The sequence below is a fragment of the Patiria miniata genome, unplaced genomic scaffold (genome assembly GCF_015706575.1).
Source record: "Patiria miniata isolate m_02_andy unplaced genomic scaffold, ASM1570657v1 HiC_scaffold_5, whole genome shotgun sequence".
In the NCBI taxonomy this organism is placed as follows: domain Eukaryota; kingdom Metazoa; phylum Echinodermata; class Asteroidea; order Valvatida; family Asterinidae; genus Patiria; species Patiria miniata.
Window position 1 is genome coordinate 37148021 of NW_024037072.1, and position 20986 is coordinate 37169006.

The window sequence follows — 20986 nt, forward strand, 5'->3', positions numbered from 1 at the left end:
TCTTTTATGCGTTGACTGCACTGCCTCCATCCACTCTCCACCTCCCCCCCCCCCCCCCCCCCCCCCACAGTAATTCTTGGACTCGCTCCAGCAACCCCCGTTTGTAAAATCCTGGCTCCATCACTAATTTCAGGGGGGCTGGCCAGCAAGTTGCTGCAAATTTGAAAAGTGAGGGGAAGGGGGAGGAGGAGGGAGGATAAAGCTGCTTGCAAAGCAAGCGTCTATGATATGTGCACAGATTTGGCAAGTAATGATTCAAATACAAGACTTGTGTCTTGACATCCAGATTCTGGCCATACAGTGCAGGGCACCTATCGCATCTTCGGTAACCTCTAAATTGTATTACAAAAACATGGCGGCCAATTAATTGACCAATCTACGGCTCGGGCGAATATTCTGCACGAAATGTCACAATTTGTACTGGGGGGGGGGGGGGGGACTGGACCACCTTTGATGCTAGGGCGTGCTCTTTATCCCATTTTATCTCTTTTTATCTCTTTTTCATATGTCATATATCCATAAAGTGAAGGAAATTAACATTAAAAACAAACTGTCTACATTCCTCCTTTGGTTCAATTATACATGTACTTTGAAAAACAAGACACTTCTTGGGCAAGGGGCAAATTTCAGGTTTGATTTTTTTTTCGTCGGGGGGGGGGGGGGATCTTCGGGGGAGTGGGGTTTTTTTTTGGGGGGGGGCACGTACATGTACCACTGACCACATTAAAAGGAGTCGATGAACGAATTGTCATTTATACATGCTATACAACTTGTCTTTATTCAGTATTTTGCTTTTTTCTCTAACAATATTTAAAAAAAACAGAATAAGGTCTGTATTTTAATTAAAAAGATTTTCAGGTGGAAAGGGGGGGGGGCAAAGAAGACAATAGAATCCCACAACTCCTTTTCAAAACGACATTGAAAATTCCTTCAAAACATGAATTATTTACAATAAATGGACTATTTTATATTCAATACTGAAATTTGCAGTACCTGTAAACCATTTCGCTGTTGCCTGTTCCAAGAAAAAAAAAATCCAAATACATGTACATTACAAAATCAATTCTTAATAGGAAAGGTAATTTCAATTTTCGGAAGGAAACACATGAACTTATATTTATATTTACATCATGAATTTATAACAAATTAAATATACCCATAAGTCAAATAATATTAATTAAAAGTATTATTCTGTAGAAAAGTATGGTTGCCTCACGCTTCCAATTTATGTGAACTTAGATCCCTGGGTTGAAAGTAATATACACACATGTAGCTCAAATTTCAACTTTTTAGAAAGAATGTTCCATCCTGACGCCTCCTTTTTTCATCATAATAACATATCAATGAAGGTCGGTCATCGCAAAAATGTTGAGAAGACATGAATCTGGGACTGAGAATATTTCTAATTTTGTTAGGAAATACTTAGAAAATGTTCTTGACTCTCATACACTTTGCACACAACTGCTGAAGTGGCAACTGTATACTACATTCTATCCAACTTTTTCCCTGATTCTCAGATGGTTTTGTAAAACTAATACAGTCGACTCTCGTTAGTACAAACTCTGTTAATACAAAATTCTGGTTATAACAAACATAGAGCCTTGGTTCCTCTTAATACAAAATTCTGATATAACAAACAATTTGGCTAGGTCCGAACGAGTTTGTTATAACGAGACTCGACTGTACATTTAAGCCTTCAGCACTGCCTTTAAGTCAAACATACAACATACATTCCCCCTTTTAATTAGTCAGAAAAAACTTATTGAAAAAGAAGTAAAACAATGAAAACTGCATGTACATTAACAATATTTTTTTTTGTTTATAAAATATCTCAATTTCAAATACCTAATTTTTCTAATACATGGGGCTAGTCAATGTTGTACTTTAGTTAATGTAACTCATTGCAAATCATTCTAATGGCTAAGTGAAGTCTAATTATGGACTAGAAATGGTGAAATAATTAGTTCACCTGCATGACTCATATAAAATTACCAGCATTCACTGCACAACAAAATCAATATCTTACATCTTCACTTTTGCAGTGACTGTGGCATGGAGCTCAAACATGTACAGTCAAAATTTTCCATTTCAAAGAAATACATCGTACCTTTTTTAAGTGAAATTAATACATTAATACACTACATGTTGTAGTACATGTACTTCCTTTTCAAACACAAGTCGAAATGGAAGAACCAGTTTTACTCTGATAATGTTTGAACAATGATCCACAGAATAGGTCAAAGACGTTTTTACCAAACACTTCTTGGTCTGCACCACTGGCACAAGCCTTGCAGGTATTACACACAGATAAAATGAATTCTGAATGAAAATTTACAAAAAAAAAACCTTTTTCTCATTTTATCTTATGAGTACAAATATCTAAAGAGACAACAATATCCTCTATCAAATTGAGTATCATTATAACTACAACTAAATGGCACAATCAAAAATTTTAACTGATGCGGTTAACTAGAAACCATACATCAGCAGTGGATTTGCCTGTGTATACATGTACATCCAACCCTACAAACTGTCATGTCTGCAACACCAGTTCACACAAAGAAGTAAAAAATGCCAATATCATCGGCACTTCATCAAATATTTCTTAAATTATCCAATAATCTACAATGCTGTCCTTAACTTGTAAAGAGTTGGACTCGACCTTTAGCCTTCTTAACAGTTAAGTCCTCCTGCCTTGGCAGCTTGGTTGGCCTTGGTGAGCTTTTTAAGCCACCACTCGAATTTGGCAAGAATATTGGGGAAAGTGAGGGTGCGCCGACACATTTTGGACTGCTCCTCTCCGGTTTGATGTGAGGGGATTTTGTGCTTTCTTTTTCAAGAATGGAGGCTGATGAAGCATCGCCTTTTTGAGGAGACTGTTTGTTTGATGTTGATCTCGGTGGAAGGGAACGGTAGATTCTTGGTTGCTTTGGACTGGAGCTGCACGGGGAGGAGGGTAACGGTGAACATAATGGAGACGTAGACTCTGCCGATGATTTGACTCCCTTTTTAGAGCAAGAGCGCAGCAGCAGTGGCCTTGGTGTGGCACCTCGTTGAGACTCCGTCTTTGGGGTGCGAGAAGAGCTTGAGTCAGGTCCTGTATGAGGCCCACCACCCGGTTCAGGGTAACAATTTTCTTGTGGCATTGAGCCTGTTGGGGGTTTTGGAGACTTGCCTTCTGTTGGCTTCCTGGATGGTCTGACTTTGGATGAATTTGGTATGTGAACCTTTGTTTTGTCTCCCCCATTACCAGATTTGTCGTCCTCCCACTGACGACTAGAATCTGGTTTTTCCTCGGTCACAGTTCCAGGGTGACTTGTGCAAGATTTGTCACTGGCTGAAGAAGGCAAGAGGAAGGCTGACTCCACAGAGACAACAGTTTGACCCTTTTTGTTCTGCGACCGGAGTAGCCACGGCCTTTGAGGTGATTCTCCTGTTGATGTTAGCAATCCTGGTGAGGTCGACTTTGTTGGAGAGTGGCAGTCTGCAAGACGCTTTTTGCGAATAGCACCTCCTGAGGGGGAGCTCGTTTGAGACTTTGGAGAGTCAACCTCAAGCATCTCTTTCTGTGGCGTGGTTTTCGACGAGTTTGACATGTAAATCCTCGTTTTGCTTCGAGTTGTAACTGATACATCACTTCCTGATACCAGCGGCGATACTGGTCTGGTTGGAATATCCATTCTTGGCCTCTTCAAAGGTCTCCCACGATTCTCCCTGACTTTGAACAGGTTAGCACGAACTTTGGAGCAGAGTTTCTGGCTGTCCCTTTTTCTCAACGACCTGTGGGACTTCTCTAAGATCTCAGACTCTCTTTCAGATTGACACTTTCCTGGACAGGACATGGGTTTAGTAGAGCCGTCACTAAGTCTGGGGCTGCTACCCCTATTTCTACCACAGAACGTCAGAGATGGTTCCATGTGTGTTGGTTTGATGGGTGGAGTTCTAGGCATTTGCGGTGCCGGAATGACGATCCAGTTCATTGGAGGGTTTGGATTTTGGACTGAATCGCCACTACTCTGTGAACTGTCACTTGTAGAGCAGTTACAGTCAGAACCAACAGTTTGGGGGTGACTTTCTGTGTCTTTTGGGGTGTCAGAACTACTGCAGACACTGGTAACAGGGCTGGCAGTTCGCGAACTGTCAATAATGGGGCTGTCTGGGCCCGGGTCGTTTTTGACTGGCTCAAAATTCACAGACTCAATAAGCAGATCGTCATCGTCACTGGCATCAATTTCAGTTGGGTTGTTCTTGCTCTCAGGTATCATGTGATTGCTTGTATCTGATCCAGGTGTATTGGGGGAGCTCTCTCTTGATTGTGTTAGAGCAAATGGTTGATCGTGTTTTTCCACTGAGTCACTGTTTGTCAAATTTACCAAGGCTGATTCACTGGTCTCCATGGGTGTCAAGGATGGTTTTCCAGGAGGTGACTCTTCTTGACTACAATTGAAGCCCTGCGAGATTCCACTGTCAGGTGAAGTATCAGATGAAGAGATTTCACTTTTGATCGCTGGTTCTTCCATTGATATGTCTCCGCCTCTTTCATCCCCCGACAGTGTGGATATTTGCTCATTTTGTGTGATGTTGGCTTCTGTAGTTCCGCCTAGGATGAGATCAGGCCTTGGTGCAGTCTCCTGGGCTTGGTAGTCGGAGACAAAAGATCCTGGCCTTTCTCTTTCTGTTCGCCTTCCTCCCGCACCCGGGGCAGAATCCTGTGCGTTTTCTACACGGTTCCTTATGTACTTCCTCCTTAACAGCTTTCCTGTTGATTGCCTTCTTGCTCCGTGAATTTCAGGACCCCAGTCACCACGGTCACTGTCCTGGGAAGAGCAGCTCTCATCCCGAGGTGAATCCTTGGACCTTCCAATCACAGACTGGTTTCCCACCGCTTCACAATCCTTTGATGGTGTCGTGACTGTGTTGCTCTCACTGCTGCCAACATCTACAGCCCTACAGTCGTTAGTGAGATGCTTGCATGAAGATTCTCGCATAGTAATGGCGGAAAATGCTGGTTCTCCACCAGCAGTTTCTGTCTTCTGACCGGGCACAGATTCTTTGTTTGAGGAAATTCTTCTCCTCAGAAGCATTCCAGTTGAAAGCCTCACTCGGCACTGACTCTCTGCTTTTTTGTTGCCGCTCTGGCTCAGCCTTGGTCGACAGGTGCCTGTTGAAAATCTTCGCTGCCGCTGCACACACTTTAAGCCAACTGCTCTTTTAGATTTTCCGGGTGCTTGTCTTTTAGATCTCGTTTTTGTAATTAATGTTGCATACCTTCTAGTACCGATGACCGGATAAGCACGAGTGAATTTGGAATCCTTCCGTTTCTTGGGTCTTTGTGATCTGTCTGCTTCCTTCCTTCCCATTGGTTGGTCAGCCTGACAATCAACATTGACGTCCTGGCAAGGGGTATCTTCTTTTAGTAACTGTTGCAAGTCTGATTGAGAATCACATGTTTTGTAGTTTGATTCTTGTGTGCTTTCTGAGTGAATTTGGTCATCTTCAAGTTTTACAGATTCGGGAAGCAATACAGGTGTGGATGCCCTCGGCATGGATTCCACATTTTGAGAGGTTGAAATCTTCTCATCTTGAAGCAAGGGGGTTGGAAGCAACTCAGGCTTCCACTCTTTGATGTCATTACTGTGCCTGGACTTTTTGGGAGATGGATCAACACTCTCCGCCTTTACTTGGCCCTTGATCAGTGTCTCAGTTGACTGAGGCCTGGTCAAGTTGGTTTTGTCTCCAACAGGGTCCTCTGATTGTTGAGAAGAGTTTTCATGGTGATCGGGAGGCAAGCCTGATGGGGACGAGACCCTGTGATCCGGGCTTGGATGATATCCAGGAGAAGGGTAGTGTGGAGGTAGCCCACAGGGTGACCACTGTTGAGGTAAAGTCTCACAAAACCTTAACGAATGAGGTGATGGGCATGGTGTGGTGTCCGCACTTGGTCCGAGCACATCGTCTTGGAGTTCTGCCCCTACATGAGGCTTGATGACATTTTCAGGTCCCGATGGTGATGCAGATACACACTCTGTATTATCAAAGAGAGCGAAGAGAGTCATTGAACATCCACTGATGTTCCCAGGAGACTTTTCAGAAATGGAGTTATTTTGAGGATATGATGGAGATTTAAAGGGAGTTTGGACTTCGACCTCGGCTGATGGTAAACTAGCGGTGCCATTCTCCTTTTCCTTACCCATTCTCGGATTGTTGGTACGCACTGCAAGCAGCGGTGAATTTGCCTCATCATTCAATCTAGCTGACTGTTGTTTCCTCCTAGCCTTCTTTTGTTTCCTCCACTTCCCGCCATAGACCGCGTACCGGTTCCTGTATACATAACTTTTCCTTTTCTTAACCGTGCTTGTCACCTTATTCGGGCATGCATCCTTGGTGATGTCACTTGTTCCTGCAATACGTTTTGATGTATCATCCGGGGGAGGCATAGTATTCTCGGGTGAGTTTGTTGCACTCCATGCTTGCTTCACGTTGTTATCAGTATCTGCCCGTCCTGTACCGTTATGAGAGATATAGTCTGCTTCTTCCCTGGGTGAAGCTGTTTCCGCATCTGTTTCCGCCAGATGTCCGCTCGTGTACGTTTGCAGACAGGATGGAAGGTGATCATTAGCAAGGGCTTGGGTCATGGCAGAGAGTTTCTCAGTGTCAGATTTGGAAGTCTCCCCAACCAAACTTGGACTGCAACTATCTTTTGTAGGCGACGTTGGTTTGAGAACATCTGGATCATCGGTCGACTGTTGATTGCCACTGAATTTCTCATCAGGCTTGTCATATTCTTGTTGGATGCTCTGGTTGGTGACATTTCCAGTTTCACTTGGAACTGCTGGCTTCTGGCTGGAAACTGCACTTGCCAGCTTTGCCGCTAAACACGACAGTGGTTCGTCCTCTACAGGACGCGTGACTGTTGCATTTTGTGGTGACTTTTTCCAAAAGCTGGTCAGGTTCCTGGTTTCTAGGCCAACACTGTCAGCAGCCTGAGAGAGTGAAGCGACCAGAGAATCTTTGAGAGATCTAAGCATGGATTTGTTTACAGACGTTCCATTAGCAATGGCCCCCGAGGAACAGGATGATAGCTCTTGATCCGGGGAGTGTGAAACGGTCACATTTCTTGACTTGTCAGTTGCCAATACCTTCTGACTGCTGCTGAATTCTTCAGTAACTGCAGATACGTTTTCTGAATAACTTGTTACTGCTGTAGGGGATGAGATGGTTTCTGTTCTGCGAAATTTCTCAGCATTCTTTGGGGACTGTTTCAGAGTTTGGGTGATGCTGTTTATTGGCGTGTTAACAGGGGAACACTGTAACAGTGCAATCTTTCTAGGACGCATGCTCATCCGCAGAGTGGTACGTGGCCCATAAATCAACCCTGATGATGAGGCGTGCTGATCAGCAGACTGGGTTTTCCAAGTGTAGTGCTTTTTAAAGCCAAGGTATTCAGGCGACTTGGAAGAGTAGTTCAGATCGTTCTCCTTGCTGGAATATGACAACTTCCTCTTCTTCCCCCTTTTGTAGTCTGCATCTTCCAGGCCTTGCTTGGACGTCGACGGCTGACAGTGTTCGAATGAGCCAACCAGATCTGAAGATTCGAAGCTGTTCTTTCTGCTGTTGCCTCCGAAGCCAACAAAGGAATCCTGCGCCGAGTTGGCGATCTCATCTGGGGAATTGGGGAGCTTCAAAGAGGAGAAAGGCGAGGAGGCTGTCTTCTTGCGGAAGGCGTGGGAGGAGAGGGGAGTGCGTGGGTGCTTGCCCATCAACTTCATGGCCGTCCTGGTGGTCTGTCCAGTCTTGGAAGGGGAATCCCCGCCCGGGCAGGGGGACTTCTGAGGGGAAGCCGATGATGGACAGCTGACTTCAGTGGCTGTCAAGAAAAGGAGAAAATCTAGTGATTCACATGTGACTTCAGTGGTTAGGGTCTTTGAAAATGATCAGATAGTCAGGTGCTTGATACCACCTGCTGGCCATACGTCTCCAGGCAGGTAACATTACCCCTAATTGCCTCTCACCACCCAGGTGTACGCATGGGTACCGCCACCATAGCCGAGTTGCCTGTGATGTACAGTGAAATCTCGATAAGTCAAACTCTGATAACTCAAAACAACTGTTAAGTCAAACAAACAAACAATCCATTCCCTTCAGTGGTATAACAATGATACACAACCCTGCTTAACTCAAAACTCTGCTTAAGTCAAATTTTGAACCCGTTCCCCAGGCCTTGAGGTTTGACATATCGAAAGTTCACTGTACATTCATACCATCATGGGGGACTATCAGCATTAGTCACAAAAACAAATCAGTCACGAAAACTAGGACTTACAATGGCCTCATGATTCAACTTTGCTAAAGACATACCGTAATTTCCTGCGGATAAGACGCGTCTTATCTGACTTTCTAGACCACAAAAACATCGCTGCGCCTTATCTACAGGTGCGCCTTATCTAGTGTCGCTTGAGTTCAAAGTGACGGTCTTTGTGTGAAGAATTCTTTCAATGCCGTAATCAATAATGCGGTCAACCGAGGCTCAACTCTCCAGACATTGTGACCGTATTTTCATTCCAACAATGCCGCGATGTGTTGATCCCCCATGATCGTGCTTTCCTTCCAACAATGCCGCAATGCGTTGATCCCCCTTAGTGATCGTGCTTTCGTTCCAACAATCATCATACAAACGTTTTTCTTTGTGACCGTTTTTTCATTCCGAAAATGCTGCAATCAGAATTACTTAAACGTTTGGAAATCGCATTCACTCAAGTTCTATTGTGTGAACGTTGAGGGTGTTTATTGTACAGGATATCTTCGAAGTCTGCAAGCCTGAAGATCAAGATGAAAACCTTGCGAGTCGGTAAAAGCGGCTCAGGAAAGCGTACTTCCGGCCCGAGCGCCATGTTATGCATACAGAGACCGCGCGAACCTCAGTGCACGTGTGGCCGAACATTTTGTAGAAACACGCTGCGGTGTATCATCAAGTCCGAGCGGTAAAATCTCGTTAAAATATATATTTCAACGGACAAATACATACACAGAGAAGAGAGATCACGTTCTGAGAATTAATTTGCGGAAATTCTCTTTCTCCACCGATGTATGTTATTTTCTACGATCCAAATTCGTCCTGATACGCTACTGTAGTCATGCACGGAACATCATGGTCCGGTACCGTATGTAGGCCGTAGTCACTGGTTCCTGACCCACATCATAGCTTCGATTCTGTAAGCATGCGATGGGAACCAACGAATACTGATGGCACTGCTGCCGTACGGAATATCGTACAGCGGCATGGCTTCGACGACGTGCATCACAAATGCGTCAGAATTACAGGCCTTTTCGTCAAGATTTAGCGTGTCAAGATGAAATAATATCGTGTAAACGATTATGTTGTGCATGCAAATGGCGTGTGTAATATTACTGTGCGTATCGGCGGCTGAAAATGTGATCGGCAATTTGTTTTCTGTGTACGGTGAGTAATTATACTGACACTGTGACAGCTCGGTTACTTCTCCCACGCGGTCTGGGTAAATTTTCCCGTGTCGAAAGTCCAAGTGCGGACAGTGGTCACATTTGACCATTTCTCATTTTACTATCGTCTCGGTAAAACCTTCCAAAAAAAAAGTCCAGTGCGGACACGGCTTAATTCATCCTCCGAATAGTGTGATCGTTCTAAGGCAACACAATGGCCCCTTTGTGGCGATGTACCGACACCGGGTGACGCCTGGTGTTCTTCTGTGTGCGGTCAAACATGCGTCTTATGCGGCAGTGCGCCTTATCTGTTGGCGTTTGAATTTTTTTGGGTGATTTTAGGGACCTGCGCCTTATCCGCCGCGCGCCTTATCCGCAGGAAATTACGGTACATTAACACAGAAATTCATTCCAAATTTTCAAATAAACCACAAGGGAAATCTATTGTTAAAACGCTGACTATACCCTACTCATTAGAACAATGCTTTACGGATGATTTTGGCTGGTACCCACCATTACTCATCATGGCGTTACACATGGCACACGCCCAGTCCTGACTGACACTTCTCAATCCTCCGCAGGCAAGATGGCATCCAGAGGAACCACAGAGGTCGCACAGCACGAGCTCCCACTTACTGAACAGCAAGGATAACAAAGAAAGAATAGGTTACAGTTCTCATACATGTACAATTGAAAGTTCGGCAATTGCATCAACCCAAACACAATATCATCACATTTTGCATTAAAAATTTCATCTTCAAACCAAAGTAAATTTGATGCTGCAAAAACAGTGTGTGGAAAAGTTTGTGAAACTAATTACAAAGATGGAAGCAATGACTTGACATACAAAGTACAGCCGAAAATCTTTTCAAAGATTTCCTGATTTTTTTCCTGCAATGAAAAACTGTAAGCTCGACGTACACATGAAGTATCAAGACAGCCAACCTCTTTAGCTTTTTTGAAGAGATTGTTTGCTTGCTATGCCGTTTTGTTTCATTTGATGGTTTGATGTAAAGAGAGAAAGATTACGATTTTGACTTGAGATTACTTTTGAAAGTTTGTTTGGTGGTTGGCCACGATGGTGGATGAGGGTGGTTTCCTCATAAAAAAACACCCCATGTTTGTGGAACACCAATGTTTGTGGAACACAAATGTTTGTGGAACTTTTGTGGGACTTTTTTTACATGAAATCTGGCTTCCACCAAACCAAACCAATACTAGATCCAAACTTGGTAAGGTAATCCATTGGTAAGTTTTTTTTTTTTTCTGTGAGAGCAAATACTTACCTTGAGGCTTTGTTGAACTGCCGTCCTTTCGGGCACACGCAGGGGTCAAAGTCGCACTTGTCATGCCGCCAATACAACTCCTGAAAAGCGTTGTCGTCCATCTCCCATGATGCATCACTTCATAAATGATTAAAAACAAAAACGAGAAGTGTCATGACAATTGAAAGATGAAGGGTGAACAGCTGTGTCTTTAACTCTTCACAAAGTCTTCTGTAAAAGACAACACAAGTGCGTTGGGCCTGTCTCAAAATATTTCCATTGCAAGAATGCCATCCCCAACAAACTTTTTTCGAATACAGTATATCGGACAATTAAAAACAACATGAACATGGAATGTCCAGTTCCTTATTCCAACAGTATTATGTACATCTTCTAGAAAATAAAATCCATATATTTTGGCATCTAAATCGAGTGGAGTCTGCAGAGTGCAGTAAAGACCTTATCTGTTATAATCATAGAGCTATATTAAATTACTAGAGCGCTAATTCCATGTACAAAGTAATGTTTGATAGGCGCATCCATGTTTGTGCACAAATCTATGGAAAACTCGATATTTTGTACGGCTTTTGTATGGCTATTCGCATATCTGCATTTGAATTCCATACCGGTGCGTCATCGAAGCCGATGCGCCCAAAACCGAAAAGCACAATCAGCAAATGAGCGTTTCATTTTGCTTTAGGCAAACAACGCAATGTGTGCAGATGCTTTTTGCCATGATGTTTTTTGAACCGTCATGACGCGCTTAAGTTGTTTGCATACATGTATCTTCTACTTGCGCGTTGCATTTAGAGTACACTTTTAAACTTCACTCCATCTATTTTGATTGTGTTTTACAAATACGCTAATAACTTCAAAATGTCTGCACCCAGAGCGGCTTCAAAGCGTCTCCGCGCGCAAGAATGAGGAGTTAGCGCTCTAGTAATTTAATGTAGCTCTATGGTTATAATGCAGCTTCTTCCACAATTAAATAGCAATTCAGAAATACCTAAGACAGATTACCCATTCCCATTGATCGTGAGCCCGTCACTTGGCCGGTCTGCGTCAGGTAATTATCAGCATTCCAGACTTCTATCAGTCTTAAACATAGTGTTTAACACCTCCCAAGCACACATTTATTCCCTAAGTACGTACTTACTGAATTTGTTCTCGTCGGAGCAGGGATTTAACAGTAATGTCCTTGGTTCTGGCTCACAAATTAGTATGATTACAGCTCAGTGCAAGGAAGATGATCGCATCACACTTTTCTTTTGTATTTTACAAGCCTACAGTTTCTCAAGCTAAAATCTAAGGCAGACCGGCAGTATTTAGCTAGGGTACGAGAGGTATAACTCACTGTTCAGGAATGTAGATGCCAAACTTTTTCATCTCGATCTGAAACTGCTCCTGATTGTTGCAGATGGCACAGCGGAAGAAATAGCCAGCACTCAGAGCTTGACGCTGTAAGAATGAAAGCAAATAAAATGCATCATTTTCCTTTTGGGGGAGGTTTTGATCTATTTTATAAAATTGTGATGACAAAATCAGAAGAGACAAAAAACGTTGAACATTTTGGAATGGTGTATTTTAATTTTGTACAAAAATTGTGACCTTCTGTAAACAGGATAAAAATGACTCCTGGAAACTGCTTCTAATCTAGGTTTTGCTGAAATACATGAATTGTATAGAGGGGCCTTTTGTTTCAATCATTTGAGAATCATTCTCAAAGGTGAATTACAATCTATAGCTCCCCTAATTTTAATTTTTTTTTAACATTTCAGCTCTGTTGAAAATGATAGTGTAGTGTGCAGAATCGTTTGAAATAGCAAAACAAAACAATCAACTATTTTCTAAACCCGACTGGAACAAGAGAATTACTACTTCTTTTCACAAAAGCCATACCCAGTGGTGCCATAACCAGTGGGTTTTTAACCCTAACCTTACCAACTCAATGAAAATGCATCCCCCCCATTTTGGTGGATTGTGGGGGACATGGTCCTGCTGGCCTGGTTTGACTAAATTTTGATGGAGTATATGCAGGCATGCAACTGGGAAGTCACAAAAAAGAGGAAATTCAAATCTTTCCCAGACTTTGTACAGTGATTTTCTATTTTCAATAGCACACATGGGAAGTAAAGAAAGAGGAAATCAGCTGATCCGAGGAAAAATTGCATGCCTGAGTATAAAGGACTTGGACTGGGAGGCCTGAAGCAGTGCTGGGGGAATCTGATTGATTTTGTACAGCATGGAGTACTGCTCTTGTCATTTAAGCCACGTGTACTAAATCCATCAAAATCCATCATCACCAGTGGTGGATTCCATTATGTCCTGAATGCGAAGCAGAGTGAGTGATGGATTTTGACTGACTTAGTCCTATCTACTTAGTAAAAGTAAGTACGGAGTTAGGGTTAAGCCAAAGTCAAAGACGAAGCAGGGGTTTCATAAAGGCATTTGGTAAATCAGTGGTCTTAACAGCTCAATGTAATCAGCCTTTGCCGAGTCACTAGCGTGTTGTACCTGGACGCAGTTTCGATGGAACCACGTATTGTTGCAGCACGGCGTCTTCAGGGTATGACAAGAGACTTGGGCTTCTACATCCTCAAAGCAGATGGGGCAGGTGACGGTGGCCGGGTCCGACTCAGAAACCTTGACGTCCTGCTGGGGCCGATGATCCCTGCAGTATGCCCTGTGAGGGAGGCAAAGGATGAGGGGACAAGTCAGTCATCCTACTGAGAGCTCTGTGCACAATGGACCGCCCCATGGTGTTCTGACCAATCACAGCCGTGATTTAGGTCCAACGTGCGTGCACAAAAGTCCGACATGCGTGCCCGCACGTATGATGCGAGCAGCAGGAAAATGCAGCGTGGCATTGGAGAGGAACAGGTGTTAATTTGCCCGCGCAGTGGGCAGGGCTTACTGGATCGGTCCATTGACCTATCGTGGCAGAATCGCGTTAGAATTGCGTAAACGCAGCTTGTGAAATATTGTCCAATTACATGATATACATTGTACAAAAGGAAGCGGAACGCACAAAATCTGAGACAAACAAAACTTAGTGTACAGAAACTCCATAGGGTTTTCTAAGGGGCGTGGCTAACTCGCAAACAGCGATAGGTCAATTCACCCTTTGACCTACACCCCTATAAATAAGCCTGCAATGATTTAAAAAGTGGTGGGGTTGCCATGGAAAATCATCTGGCCTGCAAAAGCAGGCCAACTGGCCCAGCGCCCGTGGCCACTAATCACATTTCAAAATCCCAAGATTGACTTCAGAAAATTCCCAAGAATACCCAAGATTTCAGGATTATGTATCAACTTAGCAGCATGGACCCTATTTTTATGTGTACTATACATTGTACATGTACACACATGGGGCTTACAGTGCTCCAAGTGCTGCAATTAACATTTTGCACATTTTGTGCTTTTTGTCCAGTACATACTATTGTGCGTACTCAATAAGCAAAAAATCCCAAGGCTCGGCGAAACATTCCCAAGGCCTGGACTAAATCACAAGAAATATTGGGGAAATTTCCAAGGAGCGACCACGCTGAACTGGCGATGCTTCCTGACAATTTTTTTTTTTTAACAAGACTACACAAGCTAGCTAGTAGACTATCACAGACCCATTTGGTTTAAGGGGTCTACATGTACATGTAGGTAGTCATCTGAGTCAAACTTTTGGGCCAGGGTGAGACTTAACTAAGTCTACATCACAAGTGACGGTCAGTCAGTGAGTTAGTGAGATAGAAGTGCAAAGAGGATTATAGGCAGCAACCGCTTTCATAAAACTCATCCTAACTTACGAGGCATCACAGCGCTGCGACGCGTCGTATCCCTATGATAATGCATTGCAGCTGCGACGCATCCTGCGATTCATTTCACAAAACACGTCATAGGTGTATTTATAGCACAACATGTGTTACTGTTATATATATTTATTCAACATACATGTACATTGAAGTACAGTGAAAGCTCCGCTCGCGACGTGTTACGCGTCGCAACTCGAGTTGCGACATCTCCCAGCACTTCTTGAAATCGGGTGCTGGCCCTCTGAAACCAGCAGAAACTGTGCTAAAATGTTACATATTAATGTAAATTATGTGTGTTTAATTGTGTTTTATGCCAATGTGCCTCACACAATGTTAGCCATGTGTATTAAGTACAGGCTTTTTTTCATTTCAAATGTCTTCTTTCTTTTGCTTAAAGGTTCCGTTAAAACTTAAACGGCAAGAAAACATGTTGGAGCCACAAACTTACAAGAAAGCATCGAAAAAGCAAAACAGGGCTTCATTCTTGACTCCGCAGTTGAAGTGAAAGCTTCGCTTGCAAAGTGACAGCGAACAACCAATGGTGGCCGTCTTCTTATGGCAATAAAAACAGCTCTGAAAGACAAAAAAACAATGAGAAGAAAAAGAATCATATATCCATTCTACATGTACGTATTTCCACCTCCAATCAAAAATATGTTTCCAGAGCATGCAACGTACGTCAAAGCAAAGTGTACCCATGGAAACGAGGTTGGTGTGTGAGTCAGTGAGATAGGTGCAAGGATTCCACGCTGGTACTCTGGGCCCAGGAAAAGATTTTACAGAGACAATTCAAAGATTACTGACCAGCCTGCGGCCCCTCCTGAATTCCTTCAGGATGTCCCGGACAAGGAAGCCTTCAATTCCTTCCGTGTCAGCTCCGGCCTGCGGCAGACCACTGGCAAACAACTGGAAATAAATAGAGGGAGAAGTTTGTCTTATCATCAATGGTGCTCTCCATTTAAAGGGAATACACAACATTTGCAAAATTCGAAAAATAAACTACCAAGTTTATACGAAATACCTTACTAGGATGTTGGTAAATGACAGTCTAAAGCATCCTGTAAAATAATGGCATCTGGTGTGAAGTCATTTTCAAGAAAATGGTATTTTTGTATAAATTTCCAACAGTGGTCAGCCAACTACCGTTGGAAAAACCTAACTATTTTTCAACTACAGCTCCAAATGCACCATTTTTTTTTCGTCCAAATTTTGTTTGCTATTGGTTACATGTTCATGAACGGGTGCAGGCCAGCTAGACTGGTTCCCTTACCTTACAATTTTCCGGCATCTGTAAATTGATCCATTTTATCTTTAGTGGAGTCAGAGAACCAGACTACTCCATCATTTGTGTTTTTCTTGGTCTTTCCAGCATTTTCGAACACAAAACTTTAAACATGTCAGTGTAACAATATTTGATCTGTTATACTAACCCCTCAAATAGTTCATTTCTGAAAATTACAGCAAAAGCCAATGATGTACATTCCCTTTTAAGCACATCTGACTCTGAGTGACTTTTACTGCCTGCACTGCCAGAAGGGTTTTTCTATAGATTCTAGTCTGACATTTTTCCAGTCCCCGCTACCTCAGTACTTTATAATTGCCACTCAAGTGTCACTATAAATGACTTCCAGTAAGTAAAGTCTGTCACCAGCCAATGTGGCCCATCAGGCCGGCTTTTATCTCCGGTTTCAGTAGCATGAAACGACTGAGAATATGCCCATCCCTCCTGGATGGGATGCTAGTCCATCGCAGGTCTCCCCAGCTAATGCCGGTACCCATTTATACTCCTGGGTGGAGAGAGGCAAGTGGGGGTGAAGTGGCTTGCCCAAGGACACAACATATGACCAGCAGCTGGATTCGAACCCCTGACCCTCTGATCATGAGTCACGAACCCTAACCACTAGGCCGCACTCCCCACATGACTTCAAACTAAGTTTTATTTGTTGGGTACATGTAGGTCGTTTGCTTCACATAATCACTCTTGGATGGAGACTACATTAAGGAGCACATCTAGAAATCACAACATCATAGATGTCAGATGTAACAGGGACGGGTAAAAAGTGGACCCCACATTTATAGAATGGCCCAGAAAGAAATCAAGATGATACGATCAGGGAAACCCTTATCATAGTAAACAAATGGCTCAAAGATATAGTCCATCATTTGTAATTTGTGCATTTTGTTCGTTTGAAGCAACAAAAGTGTTCAAAATCTAATGAAGGATACTAACAACTAACCTGATGAAGTTTCAGCTCAGCTTCAGCTGTATATTCCGGATCTCATATCTAGGATATCTAGGATCTCAATTTCAAATCAAAAGTTGCTGAATCATGTTTTGAATTGCAGCTATACGCGATGTCGCGCACTGATCCGACGAATTATAGCAAATGTGCGCGCCTGTGCGTCGTGCCAATGCTTGCGCGCGCTGCACCGAATAACAAAACGAACTGCTAGTTTAAATTTTCCTACGGTGCGTCTTAAGACACACCGTTGGAAAGGCCTTCTTTCGTTGATTACTTCAATGATAGCTTGCCAGAAAGAATAATTTCACAGGGAGTTTAGTCCCCTTACTATCTTTCAACCAAGTATGTTTTTCAACAATAATTACGCCAGTTACTTTTTCGGATGGCTGCAAATGATGGACTATAGCTTTAAGGGGTTTTCACATTTGGATAAGCTTGTAATTACCAGGCAGTACTTGTGCACAAAGAGCTGTCTGTCCTTGTCCGTCAAAAGCTTGCCGCAGTCCACTCCCTCTTCCTCATCCTTGTTACAGTAAATGCACAAACCTGGACAAAACAGAAGCAAACATGAGAAACATCCCAGTATAATGTGATGCCAGAGTATGAGTTTAACCCTAACCCTCCCAAATCTTCTTTGCAAAATGGAGGATTTTGCAAGATTGAGGTTACTTTGCAAAAGTGTGTGGCTGATTACAGAGGACGCACTGTGTCAAGGTCTTGGGCCGGACCTTGTGTTGTTTATGCTCAGCCGTGCATAAATATAGGCCTGGATTATACTTGAAATCCTCTGCACTGCTCCAGGATGTCACTGGCTCTGCCTTAACATGTCAACAGTCACTGCCGCAGGATTTTGCAAGATTCAGGCAGTGGTCACACCTCCGAGGACCACATTCAAGAAATAACAGAGGATTTTGCAGTATTGTTGATATATGCTATTTTTACAGGGAGGCAATTGGAGGATTTAGCAGGATTGAGGTTGCATCCTGGCAAAAATGCCTAGGTTAAGAAAAATTAATAAGGGCTTTTTTCACGGCGACTTTCCATATTCATGAACAAAAATGTGATGTCAATTCAGGCAGAAACCTCAATGTTACAGCTACATGTATTTCAGCACCAAAAGCTGCAAGAATTTTGGATATTTTTCTGTTGTAAGTATTCTTTTCTTTGGTGATTCCTTGTTGTGTCAATACATGGCAGTAAGCCAAGCAGACTTTTCTCACAAATGTTTACAATGAGCGAATCTTTAGGTTCACAATTTGAACCAAAAAAAACCTAAACTGAACAGTGTCTTCCTGAAATGACATCACAGCAACAGTGCCCTCACGGACAAGCATGGACAATTATTAAATGTTTATTAAAAAGTGCACTTTTCAATGTAAATAACCAAAAAGGGATGTCAAACAGTTTTCATACATTTAAGAGTAGAAAGTTGCAAAAAATATGTTCCTAAGAAAATTCATCTCATACAAATGTAGGCCCTTTAATTATGGAATAATAAATATTGTCATAAAAAAACTATGCATAACATTAACAAAATGTAAATGCGATTTCTGCAAATTGCTAATGATTATGCTACAAAACAGACTCTTACCAGTACTCTTGTCATACTCCACATATACTTTCTTGCTGTCCTTAAACTCACACTTCTTTTTGCCCTTCATGGTACTGTGGTTACATTACATCCTGCAAGCAAATAAACAGACGTAAAGGTTTTGTTCATTACAAGTACAATGTAAGTATGCATGTTGATTAAAGGTTAAACGATATTAACCCTAACTCCCCAGCCTAATTTACTAGGAACAATACCCATTCTGGCAAATTCCAACACCCACATGGGAAATTGCACACACAACACTGTTGGACTTAGTTTCTGGAGGTACGCCAAGCCCAGTGTAAAAGACCATCAGTTTAGGGGTACTGTACCTATTCCAACAGATTTAAACAAAACCTGCTGTTGAACTTTGATGGGTTGAGTTCGGTTAGGGTTAAGGAAGTTACGAGGCTTCGGCCTGTCCGCTACGCATGCACAGTGGAGCATGCAAACTGGTCGACTAGGCCTACATGTACATTGTACATGGACAGCCAATGAGCCAATATGGCAGGGAGGCTGAGCCACTCAGATTTGGGGAATAAAGTTTCTATCACTAATTTTGATGTGATTTGATTTAAGACAAGAAAAAGTTTAAATTCACATTTTGGATTCTGTCAGATTCGGATCATTCTGCAAAGCACAGATATAGTGATTAAAAGCACATTTTTTGTCCCTGAAAAAAAAACGCGTGTCTATTTATGCAGAGCAAAGTGTGATCAGTTACACACGAAACTGCAGTACAGATTAAAAATAAAGCGCGTAAAATTCATACATTTTCAAAACTTTTATCTTTAACCTTTTTGACATTTTTGACATTAACGGTATATTTCAATGTGTAATGCGCCTATCAAATGTTTACCCCACTGTCTGCATAGAGAACAAAATTTAAAAGCAATTTCTGCAAATTGATCTAAATTACTTCAAAAGTGACAACCCCCATGTCTTGGGTGGGGCGGCCCGGGGGGGGGGGGGGGGGGGGGGGGGGGGGGCGAAGGGGGGGCGAAGGGAGGAAACAATTGATAGGCGCATAACAAGATAACCACTCATTTCTTGAAATTTCCCTGGTGGAGGAATCAAATGAAATGTAACTTTCACTGGTTCACCCGCAACAGATTCCATGCAATTTATTGCCTGGTGGAAAAATTTCTATACCTGGACATCACTTGACACCCAGTGCACAAACTAAGTATTACTTTGACCTTAGTACTCATCGCCTTTTTTAACATTCGGACATGGTCTGGCGACTGTCGCCAGACCATGTTCGATCGGACTAAATCTCAATGACAATGTTCATCATTCAATTGTCCACATATTTATTATTGTATGGAATTCTTTCCAAAAAAGTTATTCATTCATGTCTTTTATTTGAAAGTAGGCCCATCATTAGCCCCATAAATGTGGCCAATTTACTGGACTACCTCCGTAAACAAAGGCCACACTTCCACCATGTACAAAAACATGTCGAACTTTGTCAAATTTTGATTTTCACATTTAGGTTAGTTTGTAGGGTTTTTTGCTTTAGAAGCATACTCACCCTCTTTAATTTACAGGCTAATCAGAAAGTGCTGCCTTTTTCAGATGTCTAATTTTTGAATTTTGATACGCAAATGTGTGCAAATGAATCTGGAAATTTCACGAAAAATAGACATCTGAAACAAGCAGCACTTTCTGATTAGCCTATAAAGAGGGTGAGTACAGTATGCTTCTAAAGCAAAAAACCTACAAACTAAGCCTAAATAAATGTGAAAATCAAAATTTGACAAAGTTCGACACGTTTTTGTACATGTGGACATGGTGGAAGTGTGGCCTTTGTTTACGGAGGTAGTCCAGTAAATTGGCCACATTTATGGGGCTAGCCCATCATGTGCCTATAGAACTGGCATAAACCATGTTGTAAACATGATAAAGCAATCAAGATATCAAAAACTGTGTTATTCAAATGTATATTGAACACACAAAATGAATCATTTGAATCACAATGTGGCATATAAAATTTAAACAGCGCCCTCTATATTTCAGAAGTTAGGGCCTACAAACAGGCAAATTACAATGTTGGATGACCGCGCTAAGTTAAAATTAATAATAACATCATAAACATCACAATATCACGAAGAGTATCCCGCCCAGGTCCTATGGAGGAGAAAACAGTTTTAAATAATGGTTCACTGCTCTTTTTGTTTGTCATCAATAGATAATAACCAGATCATAGATGCAATTGTTTCGAATTCAACGTTAGGTGTCGGAAAAAGACGGCTTTGAACTGTCCCTCATACAGCGGAAAACGTGTGCGCCTGACGGCGGTCATTTTCCAGTTTTCGTCATTTTGCAATTTTTTTTGCTCAACTTTGTTACTTTCAATTCAACCAAAAACTGTTAACACTTACACTTGTGTCGTTTAAAAGATCTGTGCTTGAAATTTGAATGATTATTTACAAAAAATAACATTACCTTCACATGAAATTCATTTTTACCGGTGAACCTTTCAAGTCAGCCAATGCGAGCGCACATTGATATGACGTCAGCATACGACACATGTTTACAGTTCAAAGGTCAAGGAAGTCCTTCCCGTCGTTCAAATTGAACACGTCAATCGTTTGAGAAATGGTCGATACCAATGACATT

The 20986-nt window shown here is 42.3% G+C and overlaps 1 protein-coding gene across 1 annotated transcript; it reads right to left on the bottom strand.

Annotated features, from left to right (window-relative positions):
* Positions 1-1720: 1720 nt before the first annotated feature.
* LOC119741723 lies at positions 1721-20915 on the bottom strand. The gene is made up of 10 exons (XM_038217592.1): positions 20813-20915; positions 18365-18456; positions 17219-17319; positions 15335-15436; positions 14979-15103; positions 13239-13407; positions 12079-12182; positions 10746-10862; positions 9973-10094; positions 1721-7867 (listed from the first exon to the last, which is right to left on the bottom strand). Exons 2-10 carry the CDS (start codon positions 18432-18434, stop codon positions 2637-2639), a joined length of 6141 nt encoding a protein of 2046 aa, XP_038073520.1. The 5' UTR covers positions 18435-18456; positions 20813-20915; the 3' UTR covers positions 1721-2636.
* Positions 20916-20986: the final 71 nt, after the last annotated feature.